Genomic DNA, 14033 nt, shown 5'->3' on the forward strand with positions numbered 1-14033 from the left:
GGAAGGGCTCAGTATCCCCCTTACAGGTTACAGCCTTAACAAGCTACATGAATTTGTTTCTGTGGTGCTTTCACTGTCCTATAGCATGGTATGTGCAATCTTCTGTATGACCCAGCAGTAGATGAAATATAAAAACCTGACTCAGAGGAGTTCCATGGTGGCTCAGTGGGTTGAGCAGTTGTCACTGCTGTGACTCAGTCGCTGCTGTGGTGTGGGTTCAGTCCCTGGCCCAGGAACTTCCACATGCCATGGGTACAGTCCAAAAAAAAAAAAAAAAAAAAAAACAGGGAAAGAAAAGAAAAAAAAAATGAGTTCCTATTGTGGCTTAGCAGGCTAAGAACAAGACTAGTATCCATGAGGATGTGGGTTCAGTCCCTGGCCTTCCTCAGAGGGTTAAGGATCTGGCATTGCCAGTTCAAGCTGCAGTAGGTTGCAGATGCAACACAGATCTAGCATTCCTGTGACTGTAGGCCAGCAGCTGCAGCTCTAATTGACCCCCCTAGCCTGGATACTTCCATATACCACAAGTGTGGCCCTAAAAGAAAAGGAAAAAAATTGAGAACAAAAAGTAATCTTTTCAACTACAGAGCTTTTTTTCTTTTTTGGGGGGGGGGCCACACCCAAGGCATATGGAAGTCCCCAGGATAGAGGTCGAATCGGAGCTACTGGCCTATACCACAGCAACAGCAACTCGGGATCTGAGCCACGTCTGCGACCTAGACCAGAGCTCATGGCAACGCCAGATCCTCATCCCACTGAGTGAGGCCAGGGATTGAACCCGAGCCATGAAGGGAACTCCCTCAACTACAGAGCTTTAACAACTCTTAAACATTTTGTTTTTTGTTTTTGTTTTTAGGTGATTGAAGTATATGACTTGACTAAAGTAAAGTTAAAATATTGGTAAGTTTTCTCATGGTATATGTCATAGGCTTGATACACATGAGCTTTATCTCCTACCCATGTTAAGTTAGTAAAGGATTCCCATCTACAACAGCTCTGGGATTATAGCCTGGTGTCATGATTTCCTCAGGCAGCCTTGAAACCTATCCAGTTTCCTGAGGAAGAAAGGGAAATCTCATTAACACACTGTGTGTGAAACACTTCACGTAAATGTCATTTATTTAATCCCAGAATAAAGCAGGACCTCAGCTCAGAGGTCTGTGACTCTCTCCTGGGTCATAAGTGCCCTTCCCTTCATAGCCTCTTTTGGCAGCTTGTGTTTTCATGACTACCAGAGGTAGAATAAACCAAATAGATCAGACTCCAAAGCCTATGCTAAAGAGAATGCCAAAAGATCACTACTGGGGGGCCAGAATCTGCTTTTTAGAATGATAGGAATTGACTGGTGTGCAAATATTTGAGCCCCCATTATGGTTAGGTGCTGTGCTGGCACCTAGAATATTCCATTCAGTAAGCTTCCTTAACAGACTTCCCTTTTCGAGGGTATGAAAGGGATCAGTTCCTGGGCTGATTCAAGCAGTGTTTGCTGACAGAGAAATGGATAAAGCAAATGTGTAATAGCACTGACCCCACATATTCTTGTTGGGGACTTCATACGTGGTAAGATCTGGCTTCTCTTTACCCTCTTAAGAGTCAGTGGTGGGTAAGAGCAAGGGGTCTAGAATCAGGCTGCCCTGGCTTTGAGTAATGGCTTCATTTTATTACTCTCTGAAATTGGAAAAATCACTTAATTTCTGTGAGCTTGTTTTCTCATCAGAGAAATAAAACCAATAATGTGGTTGCTGGGTTAGGAAGATTACGTGAGATAATGCTGGTAAAGCACATAGCACAGTGCTTGGTTAAAAACAGGTGCTCTATAAATTATATTTAAAAAATTATACTTAACCTTTAGACATTATCCTTAACGAGTTCCTGTTGTGGCATAGTAGAAAGGAATCCAACTAGAAACCATGAGGTTGTGGGTTCGATCCCTGGTCTCACTCAGTGGGTAAAGGATCCTGCGTTGCAGTGAGCTGTAGTACAGGTTGCAGAGGCAGCTTGGATCCCCTGTTGCTGTGGCTGTGGCTTAGGCCAGCAGCTCTAGCTCCAGTTCGACCCCTAGCCTGGGAACCATCATATGCTGCTAGTGCCGCCCTAAGAAGCAAAATAATAATAATCAACCATATCCTTAAAGTTAAAAATGACTTATCTTTGAACTCATCATCTGAAATCATATGCCTCTCTTTGCTCCCAAGCCCACCTCCCTCCAAGATGTTTTTCCTTTGATTGGGATCCGTTCCTTCCCATCTGCATACCTGTTCCCCAAGTCCATGAGTGCTGGCTCTTCTGCCTGTTAGGAAGACAAGCTGCCTTGCTTGCCTCTACCCTTCTTTTAAGACATTGATCCCTTTTTAAGAAGGTGTAGCTAAACTACTAGTTGACATCCTGGGAAACCACCTTAATACTGTTCACTGTTTTGTTTTGTTTTTTTAATGACCACACCTGCAGCATATGGAAGTTCCCAGGCCAGGGACTGAATCCACGCTGCAGCTGTGACTTAAACCACAGCTATGGCAATGCTGGATTCTTAACCGACTTGCACCGGGACGGGGATTAAACCTGTGTTTCTTCAGTGACCCAAGCCACTACGGTCAGATTCTTAACCTACTGTGCCACTATGGGAAGTCCCCACACTGTGTATTTCTGTGACCACTCTTGATCCAAGTCCAAATGCCATGGGGCTGAAGCCAGATATATTTCCTTCTGAACTGGGCCTGGTGGCCACAGTCCTCTTAGGAGGACCTAGGGGACTAATTCTCTGTATCATCCTTGGGAGAGTTGACTATTTCTGACCTCATTAATTGTCCCTTATTTAAAAATCCTATAGCTAGGAGTTCCCATCATGGTGCAGCAGAAATGAATCCAACTAGGAACCATGAGGTCACGGGTTCCTTCGCTGGCCTCGCTCAGTGGGTTAAAGGTCTGGCGTTGCCGTGAGCTATGGTGTAGGTTGGATCTGGCATTGCTGTGGCTGTGGTGTAGACTGGCAGCTGTAGCCCTGATTAGACCCCTAGCCTGGGAACCTCCATATGCCCCAGGGATGGCCCTCAAAAGCAAAAAAAAAAAAAGAAAGAAAGAAAATCCTATAGCTGGAGTTCCCGACGTGGCTCAGTGGTTAATGAATCCGACTAGGAACCATGAGGTTGTGGGTTCGATCCCTGGCCTTGTTCAGTGGGTTGAGGATCTGGCGTTGCCGTGATCTGTGGTGTTCGTTGCAGACACGGCTCGGATCCCACGTTGCTGTGGCTCTGGCGTAGGCCGGCGGCTACAGCTCTGATTCGACCCCTAGCCTGGGAACCTCCATGTGCCACAGGAGCGGCCCAAGAAATGGCAAAAAGACAAAAAGAAAAAAGAAAAAAAAGAAAATCCTATAGCTAAACTTTTATTTTGGTATAATTGTAGGCTTACCTACCTGTGTTTTAAGAGTAAGTCTTCCAGCCACCGTCTCCAGTGATCTGTGAGCCCATCGTGCACAGCCTGGTGTTAAAAAGTATCTTTGTTTTTCAGTGGCGTGCATTTCAATTCTCAAGCCATAGCTCCCACCATTGAGCAGATTGACCAGTCTTTTGGTGCAACCCATCCTGGAGGTAAGCCAAGTCCATCTGATTCCTCTGGTCATCTGTAGCAGCCCACATTAATAAACCTGGCAAATGGTGCCAGCCCAAGCCCCCAAAGCCACGTTTCTCTAGGATGTGGGGGTTGGTCCTTGTGAAGGAAAGCACCTGCCCCTTGTTTTCTCCTAGTAGGTCAATTCAGAAAGGAGACACAAGGAAGGTGTTGCTAGTCATTACTTCCTGCCAGACTGGTTTGTGTTTGCAACTTCTGATGCCACTCATCCATGTCATTTTCTTCTCACTCCCACAGTGTACAACTCTGCTGAGCAGCTCTTCCATCTCAACTTCAGAGGACTGTCTTTCTCTTTTCAGCTAGACTCATGGATTGAGGCTCCCAAGTACGAGGTTAGCTCTTCTCTTTGCTTGATATTGTTGCTTAGTGCCCAGGTGATAAAGGTCAGCAGACTGTGCCGTTGGAGGATGCTGGATAGATACCCTTTCTTTGGTTTCCTCATTCTGAGGTCTTTAGGGGCCAAAGGGATGGAGTGGGTGAAGTTGACAGAACAAAGCCAAAGCTGGCATTCCCAGAAAGAGGGTGCTTCCAACTAAAAAGTGAGCTTGACCCCACTTTTCAGAAGTATATCCATGTCATGTGCTTTTTTGTTTGTTTGTTTTGTTTTTAAGGCCTCACTTGTGGCATATGGAAGTTCCCAGGCTAGGGGTCAAATCAGAGCTTCATCTGCCAGCCTACACCACAGCCACAGCAACTCAGGATCCAATCCTTGTCTGCGACCTACACCACAGCTCACAGCAACACCAATCCTTAACCCACTGACCAAGGCCAGGGATTGAACCCGTGTCCTCATGAATACTAATTGGGTTCCTTACCACTGAGCCATAATGGAACTCCCATGTCATGTGCTTTAAAACTCCAAATACCCCAGTTTTTCTTAATGGTCTTATAATTTGAGAGATTTTATCCTTAGGTATCAGCATCCTTACAGTTATGAAATAATTAAAGATGAAATTGCATGGGAGTTCCTGCTGTGGCGCAGTGGGTTAAGGATCCAGTTGCAGTGGCTCAGAGTCAGTCTCTGGCCTGGAAACTCCATATGCTGCGATGCAGCCATTTAAAAAAAAAAAAAAAAAAAAGATTGGCATTCCCATTGTGGCTCAGCAGGTTAAGAACTTGACATAGTGTCCATGAGGATGCAGGTTTGATCCCTGGCCTCACTCAATGGGTTAAGGATCCAGTGTTGCTAGAAGCTGCAGCGTAGGTTACAGATGCAGCTTGAATCTGGTGTTGCTGTGGCTGTGGTGTAGGCCAGCAGCTGCAGCTCCTATTCAGCCCCTAGCTGGGAACTTCCATATGCTTCAGGTGTGGCCCGAAAAAGGGGAAAAAAAGATAAATAAAAATAAGAAAATTTTTAAAAATTAAAAAAAAAAAAAGAACTTTACTTGGAGGTAGTTTGGACTGTGTGCTTTGGCCTGACCAGTTCTTAAAGACCATGAGTTTTGGGGAAATGCCAGAGCCTGAGCCCCATGGCCTCCCGTGTGCTTTTAGTGAAATATTTGTCTTATGTTTGCAGCCCAATTTTGCCCATGGTCTGGCTTCTCTCCAGATACCCCACGGAGCAACTGTGAAACGAATGTACATATACAGTGGAAATAGCCTACAGGATACCAAGTATGTGTGGGGAAGCATGAACTTCATGCTAAAGCCATGAGCTCCCTGGGAGGGAGGGTGAAGCCTCTGCTCACTCTATGCCTGCACCTAGGGCTCCTGTGATGCCTCTGAGCTGTTTCCTGGGCAATGTGTATGCCGAGAGTGTAGATGTCCTTCGAGATGGAACTGGACCCTCAGGTTTACGACTTCGCCTACTTGCTGCAGGTCAGTTACTGGCTTTGGGGTGGTGGATTCTCTGTTATATCCTTATTGAGATAGTCTAAAATCCTATGTGGTTAGGGATAGTTGGTAGAAGACAAATCATGCTGATGTTTATGGTTAAAGATTTCATTTAAATTTGTGAAGGGATAAGACATAGTCTTATATTGAGCAAATCTTACACAGTAAAACTGCTTCCCTCAGCATGTGCATAATAAGCCTTCTGTGTACTGAGGTAACTGTGTGGTTCCCAGGTACTGGAGCTAGGGCTATGGTATTGTCTTTTTTCCCATTTCCCACCCTTTGTGCCCATTTCTTAGATTGGACTGGAAAGAGAAAATTGTGGTTTGGCCATGCCCTGCTAGGTTTTGCTGGCTGTGAACAAAAATAGTTGCTGGAGTTCCCTTGTTGCACAACAGGTTAAGGATCTGGCATTGTCACTACAGTGGCTACGATGGCTATTGTGGCATGGGTTCCATCCCTGGCCCAGAATCTTCCACATGCCATGGCCACAGCCCCCCCCAAAAAAAAGATTTGCTGCCTTCAGTAGCTTGTCTCTCCAGGATCCATGCCTCATCCTGTGATTTTCTTGTGCTTGGACAAACTCAGCTCCTTTGGACCTTGGTTTATGCTTAGTGGTACAAAGATCCTCCGGTGTGGCGTTTGCCTTCATAAAAATGGCCTGGGGACTGTGAGTACCACAAAGGGGCTGTGCCTTCATGGAGCTCATAGTCTAGCCAGTCTTTGTTCATAAGCTGGGTCTTGCATCACTGTCTGGGACATCAGTTCTCAACTGTTAGGAATCTGGTATATAAACTCTGAACTCAATCCCCTGAACAGTTCAATAAGTTGAGAGCCTCCAGGTTAGAAATTTTTTAAAATGTTTTCTATGGAGTTCCTGTCGTGGTGCAGTGGTTAACGAATCCGACTAGGAATCATGAGGTTTCGGGTTCGATCCCTGACCTTGCTCAGTGGGTTAACGATCCGGCGTTGCCATGAGCTGTGGTGTAGGTTGCAGACGCGGCTCGGATCCCGCGTTGCTGTGGCTCTGGCGTAGGCCGGTGGCTACAGCTCCGATTCAACCCCTAGCCTGGGAACCTCCATATGCCGCGGGAGCGGCCCAAGAAATAGCAACAATAACAACAACAACAAAAAAAAAAGACAAAAGACAAAAAAAAAAAATGTTTTCTAGCCATGGCAGAACACCAGGTACTTAAAGGACTGTTGCCCTTGAGGTATGGTTTTTTAAGAGAATTGACATATAGCAGCCAGGTCAAGTGATTTAGGTCTGTCTTCTCAGGAGTATTGCTGCTTGAAACAACAGGGTAGTTAGGGATGTTGTGATTATCCCAGGTGACAGTAGGAGGAGCCTTTTGAGAGTGGAGGTCTCAGCCAGTTCTGACCGCCACTCTATATAGGACACTCCTAGCAGTCTCACTACCTGTAAAGTCAGTGGGGAAAATACTGAGTTGTTGTCCAACCCAGTACTCATTGAGAGTTTGCTTCGGCAAGCAGAAGGGTAGCTTGTCCCAGCCAACCCATTTCTCACATCTTTATCCTACAGAGTGTGACTACAGTGATGTTTTACAGGAAAAGGCCATTCAGCTGTCTTTCCCCACCAGATTTTATAGGATTCACTCCAGGGAATCAGAAACTAAAATAGTCTCCTAAAACTAAGGGTGATTTACCTGAGGAGGCTTCAGGTGGAGTGAGACAAGAGAGGAGACTCACCTGTGAAGGGTGCCCCCCGTAACCCTATCTGATCCATTCACAAGTATTTAGTACCTGGAGACTTTGGGCACATAGGGTTTTTTTTGGTTTGGGGGGGGTTTTGGCTGTACCCAATACATGCGGAAACTTCTGGAGTCAGGGATTGAACCTACGCCACATCTGCAGTGACAGTTCCTAGATCCTTACCCGGCTGTGCCACAAGGGACCTCCTGCACAGTCCAGCTTGGCAGGACATTTGGTGGGTTCCATAGGTCACCCAGGCTTGCTTGAGCTGCAGGATTTCTGAACAGGTTAAATGTGAACTCTGCTTTTTCCCAGGACCTGGTTAAACAGTTTTTACTCTGCCACTCAGTTTATGTATGCTGTGATGAAAGAGTCTTGGGTTAGTTGGAGAACTTAGAACTTCAAAATTCAGATTTTGAATCCCTGAAATCTTCTATATGTAGCAAATGGATTGTTATACAAGAAAGAGCTTTGTTGGCTGTAAAGCCATGTACAAGGAAGGTGATGGTGGTGGTTCACAGTACCAGGACTTGCAATCCTCGGATTCTTGGCTTCTTTTTTTATTTTGGGCAAAACGCTTTTGTCTTCCTATCCACAGAATGGGGGAATTTTTACTGTTGGTGTGTCTCTTGCTATTCCACAAGCACTTGTATGTATATGTGTTTAACTGGAAACATTTCTGAAATGTACTAGGCAAAGTCAGGGTTGGTTTTTTTAGTTTTTTTAGTTTTTTGTTTTTGGGGTTTTTTTGTCTTTTTAGGGCCACACCCGAGGCATATGGAAGCTCCCAGGCTAGCAATCAAATCAGAGCTGCAGCTGCTGGCCTACACCACAGCTCACAGCAATGCCAGATCTGCGACCTATACCTAAGCTCACGGCAATATGGGATCCTTAACCCACTGAGCAAGGTCAGGAATCAAATCCGCATCCTCATGGGTACTAGTCAGGTTTGTTATAGCTGAGCCACAACAGGAGCTCCCAAAGTTGGGATTTAAGGATTCTTCCCAGAGGTCTCACTGTGGCACAACAAGATATGTGGTATCTTAGGAGTGCTGGGGCGTAGGTTCAATCCCCGGCCTGGAACAATGGGTTATGGATTCTGCATTGTCCCACCTGTGGCTTTGGTCACACTGCGGCTGTGGTCTGATCCTTTTGTGTGTTAGTAGGTCTGGTGTTTGTGGAATTAGGGAGTAATTAAGTTAATGGGTGCTTTGCTCTTGGCTCTTTTATAGAGTTATCTTCAGGTCCGGTCTCTAGTTGGGGGTTACCATTGAGAAGTACTTCTTTTTGTTGTTGTTTTTGTTTGTTTTTGTCTTTTTAGGGCTGCACCCACAGCAATATGGAAGCTAGGGGTCGAATTGGAGCTACAGCTGCCAGCCTATGCCACAGCCACAGAAACGCCTGATCCAAGCCGTGTCTGTGACCTACAGCACAGCTAATGGCAACGCCAGATTCTCAACCCACTGAGTAAGGCCAGGGATCGAACCCGAGTCCTCATGGATTCAGGTCTGATTCATTACTGGTGAGGCACAACGGGAGCTCCCTGAGAAGTACTTCTTAACGTCAATCCTTGTATCTTGTCGGGACCTGGAAAGTGGCTAGAGATAATAATAGCACCCTTTTATACACTTCAGTAGCATCTGTGCTCCTGTTTATTTTACCACAGTTGTGTTATGGTCTGATTGGAATTTTTACGCCATAAGCTCCAGCGTGGGCAGAGACTGCACCTGTTTTGCTCACCATTGTTTCTGAGCATCTAGCAAAGTGTCCAACCCCATGGTAAATATTTGGTGAGCCACTGAGTGTCATTTCCAGAGTTTCATGTCATTTTTATGGTATTGAATGAGTCTCTGACATTATTTTGAGTAGATAGTGATCTTTTGTAGCATCTCAAGTCCTTGTGACCTTATTTCTGCTTGCATGCAGTCTTGCCCCTAGCTGGACCTGATGATGCAACATGCAGCCACTGGTCTCGCTGGGGCTCCTGGGACCCTGGGCTGAGGGCTAGCAGGCCCTGATTGGGACCATTCCTACCTTGTTCCCTGCAGGTTGTGGACCTGGCCTATTAGCAGATGCCAAGATGCGGGTATTTGAACGCTCAGTGTATTTTGGTGATTCCTGCCAAGATGTTCTTAGCATGCTTGGCTCTCCACACAAAGTGTTCTACAAGTCAGAAGACAAGGTAGGAGAAATGTGTTTGTAAAATGAATAGGTGTTCTCACTATTTTTTAAAATTTGCATGAACTTAATAATTGAGTAAATATAAAATATTTGCTATTTTCCCATAGAACCTGTTCTATTAATGTTGATGGAGAAGTAAATTAAAAGCTCTTTTCTGAGCCTTGTTGGTCAAATGGTTCTGCCTTTCCTTGGAGACCAGGGCCCAGTCTATAGTCACCCAAAGCCAGCTGGGTTGTTTGGCACCAGCATATGGGATTCCCACACTCTTGCTTACCCCACAGATTAATGTTATACAAGAAACACAGTGTGTAGATTCATTTAATCTAAGAATTGTATTCAGGCGTTAGATTTTAGTTCATGGTAATTTTTTTCCCCAACAGATGAAGATTCATTCTCCTTCTCCTCATAAACAAGTTCCATCCAAGTGCAATGACTACTTTTTTAACTACTTCACTCTTGGAGTGGTAAGTTGTGATTGCTTAGAGAACATTCCATTTCTGTGGGGGTGAACAGTGCACCTGGGCACACCTGTGTGTCCACACGCAGCTGTAACCTACTCCAGCTGCCTTTACCAGTGCCATCTTGCATTGGCATTGGTACCCCAAAGTAGGCCTTTCTGGTCACCCAAATTGCTGAGAAACAATACACGAGTTCCCGAGTATATATTGATTTCTCTTCTGAGAGAGACATGTCCCACAAGTAGAGGCGACAGAATCATTCAAGTTAAGTTTTGGGAACTGCTGTTTTGTAAAATATAGGAATCTCTTCTTCAGCCACAAAACAAGGATACGAAAAGGCCTTAAAGACTGGGCGTGTTTGCTTACCTATTTTTAGGGTATCACCCACAATGCATTGCTGCGGCCCAATGCCTCTGTACCTAATGTGCTGAATGGAGCTGTGGCCACCATCAGTGCTGACAGTCCAGCTGGTAGTTGTGATGCGTGTGAGGCATGACTGTGTGAACATGCACCAGCGGAATACATCTCAGAGGTCAGGGCTGGCCTGGATCTTGGGTCTTCAGACCTTTCAGCTTTCTAGGACCTGAGGTCCTGAAGCAGAAAAGAAAGAATCTACTTCAGAGAGGCATGAAGGAGGGGGACTGGGTCTGCCAATGTGGAAAAGACTAAAGAGGCACCAGGAGTAGTGGGGGAGTGGCACTGGGATCATAAAATCTTGAGGTTAGGATGATGGCAGGAGGGGATGGCAACATTATAAGCTAGACCTCTTTGAGTTCAAGGACCAACTTGATGATGAGCATTAGGGAAGATGGAGTGAATGGACCAGCCCTAATAGGACATGTTATACCTTTTTTTTTTTTTTTTTTTTTTTTAATGCTTTTTAGGGCAATACTCGTGGCATATGGAGGTTCCCAGGCTAGGGGTCTAGTTGGAGCTACAGCTGCCAGCCTACACCACAGCCACAGCAATACAGGATCCAAGCTGCATCTATGACCTGTATCACAGCTTCTGGCAACACCTGATCCTTAACAGTGCGAGGCCAGGGATCAAACCCGCAACCTCATGGTTCCTAGTCAGATTCATTTCCACTGCACCACCACGGGAACTCCAAGACATGTTGCAGCTATCAGTGGAGGAGTGGAGTCAGGGGTAACCCTGGAGTCACAGACGTGACCAGCTGGCAGGAGACAAAGCTGAGAAGGGTGTGGTGGGGTGTGAGGAAGTGTTCAATAGGCTATGTCATATCCAGATCTGAGTCCTGGCTAGAAGCTGGAACTTCAGTTCTGGGGGTTGCTGACTCCCACAGAGAGGGCCTATGGAAGCCGAAAGGGTCGGCAAGTCATGGCATTCAGGATAGCCAGGTACCTTGAGCCCCTTGAGAGTCAGGGGGCCCCTGAATCTTCTCGGTAGCCTTTAAGCCAAAAATCTATGCTTGGTTAGGTTTTTAATCAGGCACCTTTTGTCCAGAAAGATCTTCCTGATCGTGTCCCCAAGCAGTGGGAGCTGTAGCACTTTGTACCTGTTGGTCCCACTGGTACAAGGTTTGGAATGGGGAAACCTGGTTGGATGTGTGTCATCATCCTGTCACATGCGGCCTCCGCTGTTCCCTGGACTGTTATTTGGGAGAAAGCTGTTCCCCATGGGCATCCCCATTGTGGAGTAGGTGTCTCCAAGTTGGACATGCCCTCAAAAAGCCCCTGCCCTGCCTCAGTAACCTTCCCCACTTGGGCATCCTTCTTTTCTATCCCAGGACATCCTCTTTGATGCGAATACACACAAAGTGAAGAAGTTTGTCTTACACACCAATTACCCTGGACATTATAATTTTAATATGTGAGTATAACTCTTCCTGCCCCTTCAGGCAAGAGAGTTCATCACTTTGGATGTTTGCTGTTTCATGGAAAGTGAACATTTCCTGAGTGTTTGCTCTGTTCCTGGTATAGTGTCCCATGACCTTCTATCTCTCCATTTACACCCATTTTACAAACAGGAAGATGGGTTCAGAAAACTTAGCCTCTTAGCCAGGGTGATAGGGTCATCAGACCCTGAAACTATGCACTTTTCTATTTGACTCACCTGCCCAAATCTGGCCTCTCCCAGTGAACACTGTGTTGGTCCCAGAGCTGGAGCTTTGGGCAAGTGTGCTTGATTCTGTTTTTCCTGGGGTGCAGGGTTGCAATGTGGGGGTGATCAGTCCCCCAGGGGAGACCAGCCTTTACCTATCTGCCTTCTCTCTCTAGTTATCACCGCTGTGAGTTCAAGATCCCACTAACCATAAAGAGAGGTGAGTCCTCAGTGTCCTCAGGGTAAGGAAAAGGTGGGGTTTTTAAAATTGTATTTATTTGTTTGTTTGTTTTTGGTCTTTTTAGGCCCACACCTGCAGCACGGAAGTTCCCAGGCTTGGGGTCAAATAGGAGCTACAGCTGCCGGCCTACACCACAACCACAGCAATGCAGGATCTGAGCCGCTTCTGCAACCTACACCATAGCTCAGGGCATTGCCGGATCCCCAACCCACTGATTGAGGCCAGGGATTGAACCTGCATCCTCATGGATACCAGTCAAGTTTGTTAAAGGAAAGGTTTTAGAGTCAGTCTCGCACCGTGAGAAGAGATGGCGATCCAAGCAGAGAGAGTGGTTGGGTTTGTGGCATCTTTGCCCATCAGCTTCTGCCTGTAGCCTCAGCAACTCTGGGTTGGTCTCTCTGTTTTGGGGGCCACATTGTTCTTGATCTGTAGTCTCTTGGAGGCCTTCAAGGTCTTATCCTGTGACTGTGGGATTGCTCATTTCCCAACTTCAATCCCAGTCATAGGATGGCTAGGGCTGAGGTTACAGGTGGGCTCAGCCATCTATCTGAGCAGGTGTCTGAACTAAATCCAGGCCGGGCCAACCACCAGCTACCCTGTGTTCTCTTTCAGAAAACACAGATGGTCAGACAGAAACATGCACAACCTACAGTAAGGTAAGCTCCTATTTTCCCACCTAACACAGTCTGAAAATGAGGTTGGCATGAGCCTGTCAGCAGTCTGGGTCCCCTCATCCTTTGGACCAGCCGTTGATCCCAAGTGCGGTTGGATCCCTGCTAATCCCCTGCCACTCCCACCCCTCTTACAGTGGGACAACATCCAGGAGCTCCTAGGCCACCCTGTGGAGAAGCCTGTTGTCCTGCACAGGTGAGTGAAAGGTTGCTGCCTCTGACCACCCCATCTAGATCTTCATAGCCTAGAAGGCCTAGGGAAGCCTAGCAGTAGATGTGGCTTAAATATGACAGAAATTTCTGGTCTTGCCACCAACATGCTTCCTGCGTGTTAGGACTGGGCCAACTGTTCTGCATGTTTACCTACACCAGAGAGGCTGCCCCATGGGGACAGCTAACCTCCCACCCCCCACCCCCACCTACCTCCAGGTATGGGGACCTTTTCACCTCTATTCAGAAAGGGAGGCGGTTTTGACTAGCTGTCCTGGGCTCTTTTTTTCCCCCATCAAAATGGCTATGCCTGCTGTAGTTCACAGCCTAGTACCTGGTTGCCATGCTGTCTTAGGCTCCCTCTCCCTCCTGACTTTGCACCACTCCAGTCCAGTTGCATAATAAACCACTCCAGTCCAGTTGCGTAATAATTTTCTGTGCCAACTGGACTACATAGGATCCAGAGCTTGAATGAGATCAGTCACTCTGCTTGGGACCTCAAAGGCCTGTGTGTAAAATAGGCACTCATAGCCATGAGGGACTACTGGCTAATAGCCCCCATCCTAAAGGGACTGGATGTCCCACCTGGCCTTGGCCTCTGTCTCCCTCTCTAATTCTGGCTTCCCTGGCCTCAGGTCCTCCTCCCCAAACAACACCAATCCATTTGGCTCCACCTTCTGCTTTGGTCTTCAGCGGATGATCTTTGAAGTAAGTCCTGGGGGTTGAGGGACCAGTGGTTATGGCAGGGACAGGCAGGAGATAGAGGAGGGCCTGAGGAAGCTTAATCCCACAAGGTGAGGGGAAATGGGGGTCCCACATTTATATTTTAAAATGTGAGTACAATAGGAAAGGGAACCACAGGGCAACGGGGACTCAGTCCTGGGGTGTTGGGGGCCTTTAAATGCCATATGAATGAGCATGCTATGAGGTGAGTGGCCGTGGAGGGCCCACTGGCTTGGGGGAAGAATGGCCTGCCCTGTTGTTGTCCCATCTGGATGCCATACCTTCAGCAGGTCCCTGGGGGTTCCAGCACTG

General features: G+C 46.8%; 1 protein-coding gene across 2 annotated transcripts in view; it reads left to right on the forward strand.

Annotated features, from left to right (window-relative positions):
- C6H16orf70 (chromosome 6 C16orf70 homolog) overlaps positions 1–14033 on the forward strand; it is a 34989-nt gene that overhangs the window by 18892 nt on the left and 2064 nt on the right. For both annotated transcript variants that reach the window (XM_021094040.1, XM_021094041.1), the window contains exons 5-16: positions 857–900; positions 3508–3587; positions 3865–3959; positions 5144–5241; positions 5333–5445; positions 9222–9355; positions 9735–9818; positions 11563–11645; positions 12053–12096; positions 12730–12773; positions 12926–12984; positions 13634–13706. In XM_021094040.1, the coding sequence (XP_020949699.1) occupies positions 857–900; positions 3508–3587; positions 3865–3959; positions 5144–5241; positions 5333–5445; positions 9222–9355; positions 9735–9818; positions 11563–11645; positions 12053–12096; positions 12730–12773; positions 12926–12984; positions 13634–13706 (951 nt within the window). The remainder of the gene's footprint in view (positions 1–856; positions 901–3507; positions 3588–3864; positions 3960–5143; positions 5242–5332; positions 5446–9221; positions 9356–9734; positions 9819–11562; positions 11646–12052; positions 12097–12729; positions 12774–12925; positions 12985–13633; positions 13707–14033) is intronic.

This window comes from Sus scrofa, chromosome 6, assembly GCF_000003025.6.
Source record: "Sus scrofa isolate TJ Tabasco breed Duroc chromosome 6, Sscrofa11.1, whole genome shotgun sequence".
NCBI lineage: Eukaryota > Metazoa > Chordata > Mammalia > Artiodactyla > Suidae > Sus > Sus scrofa.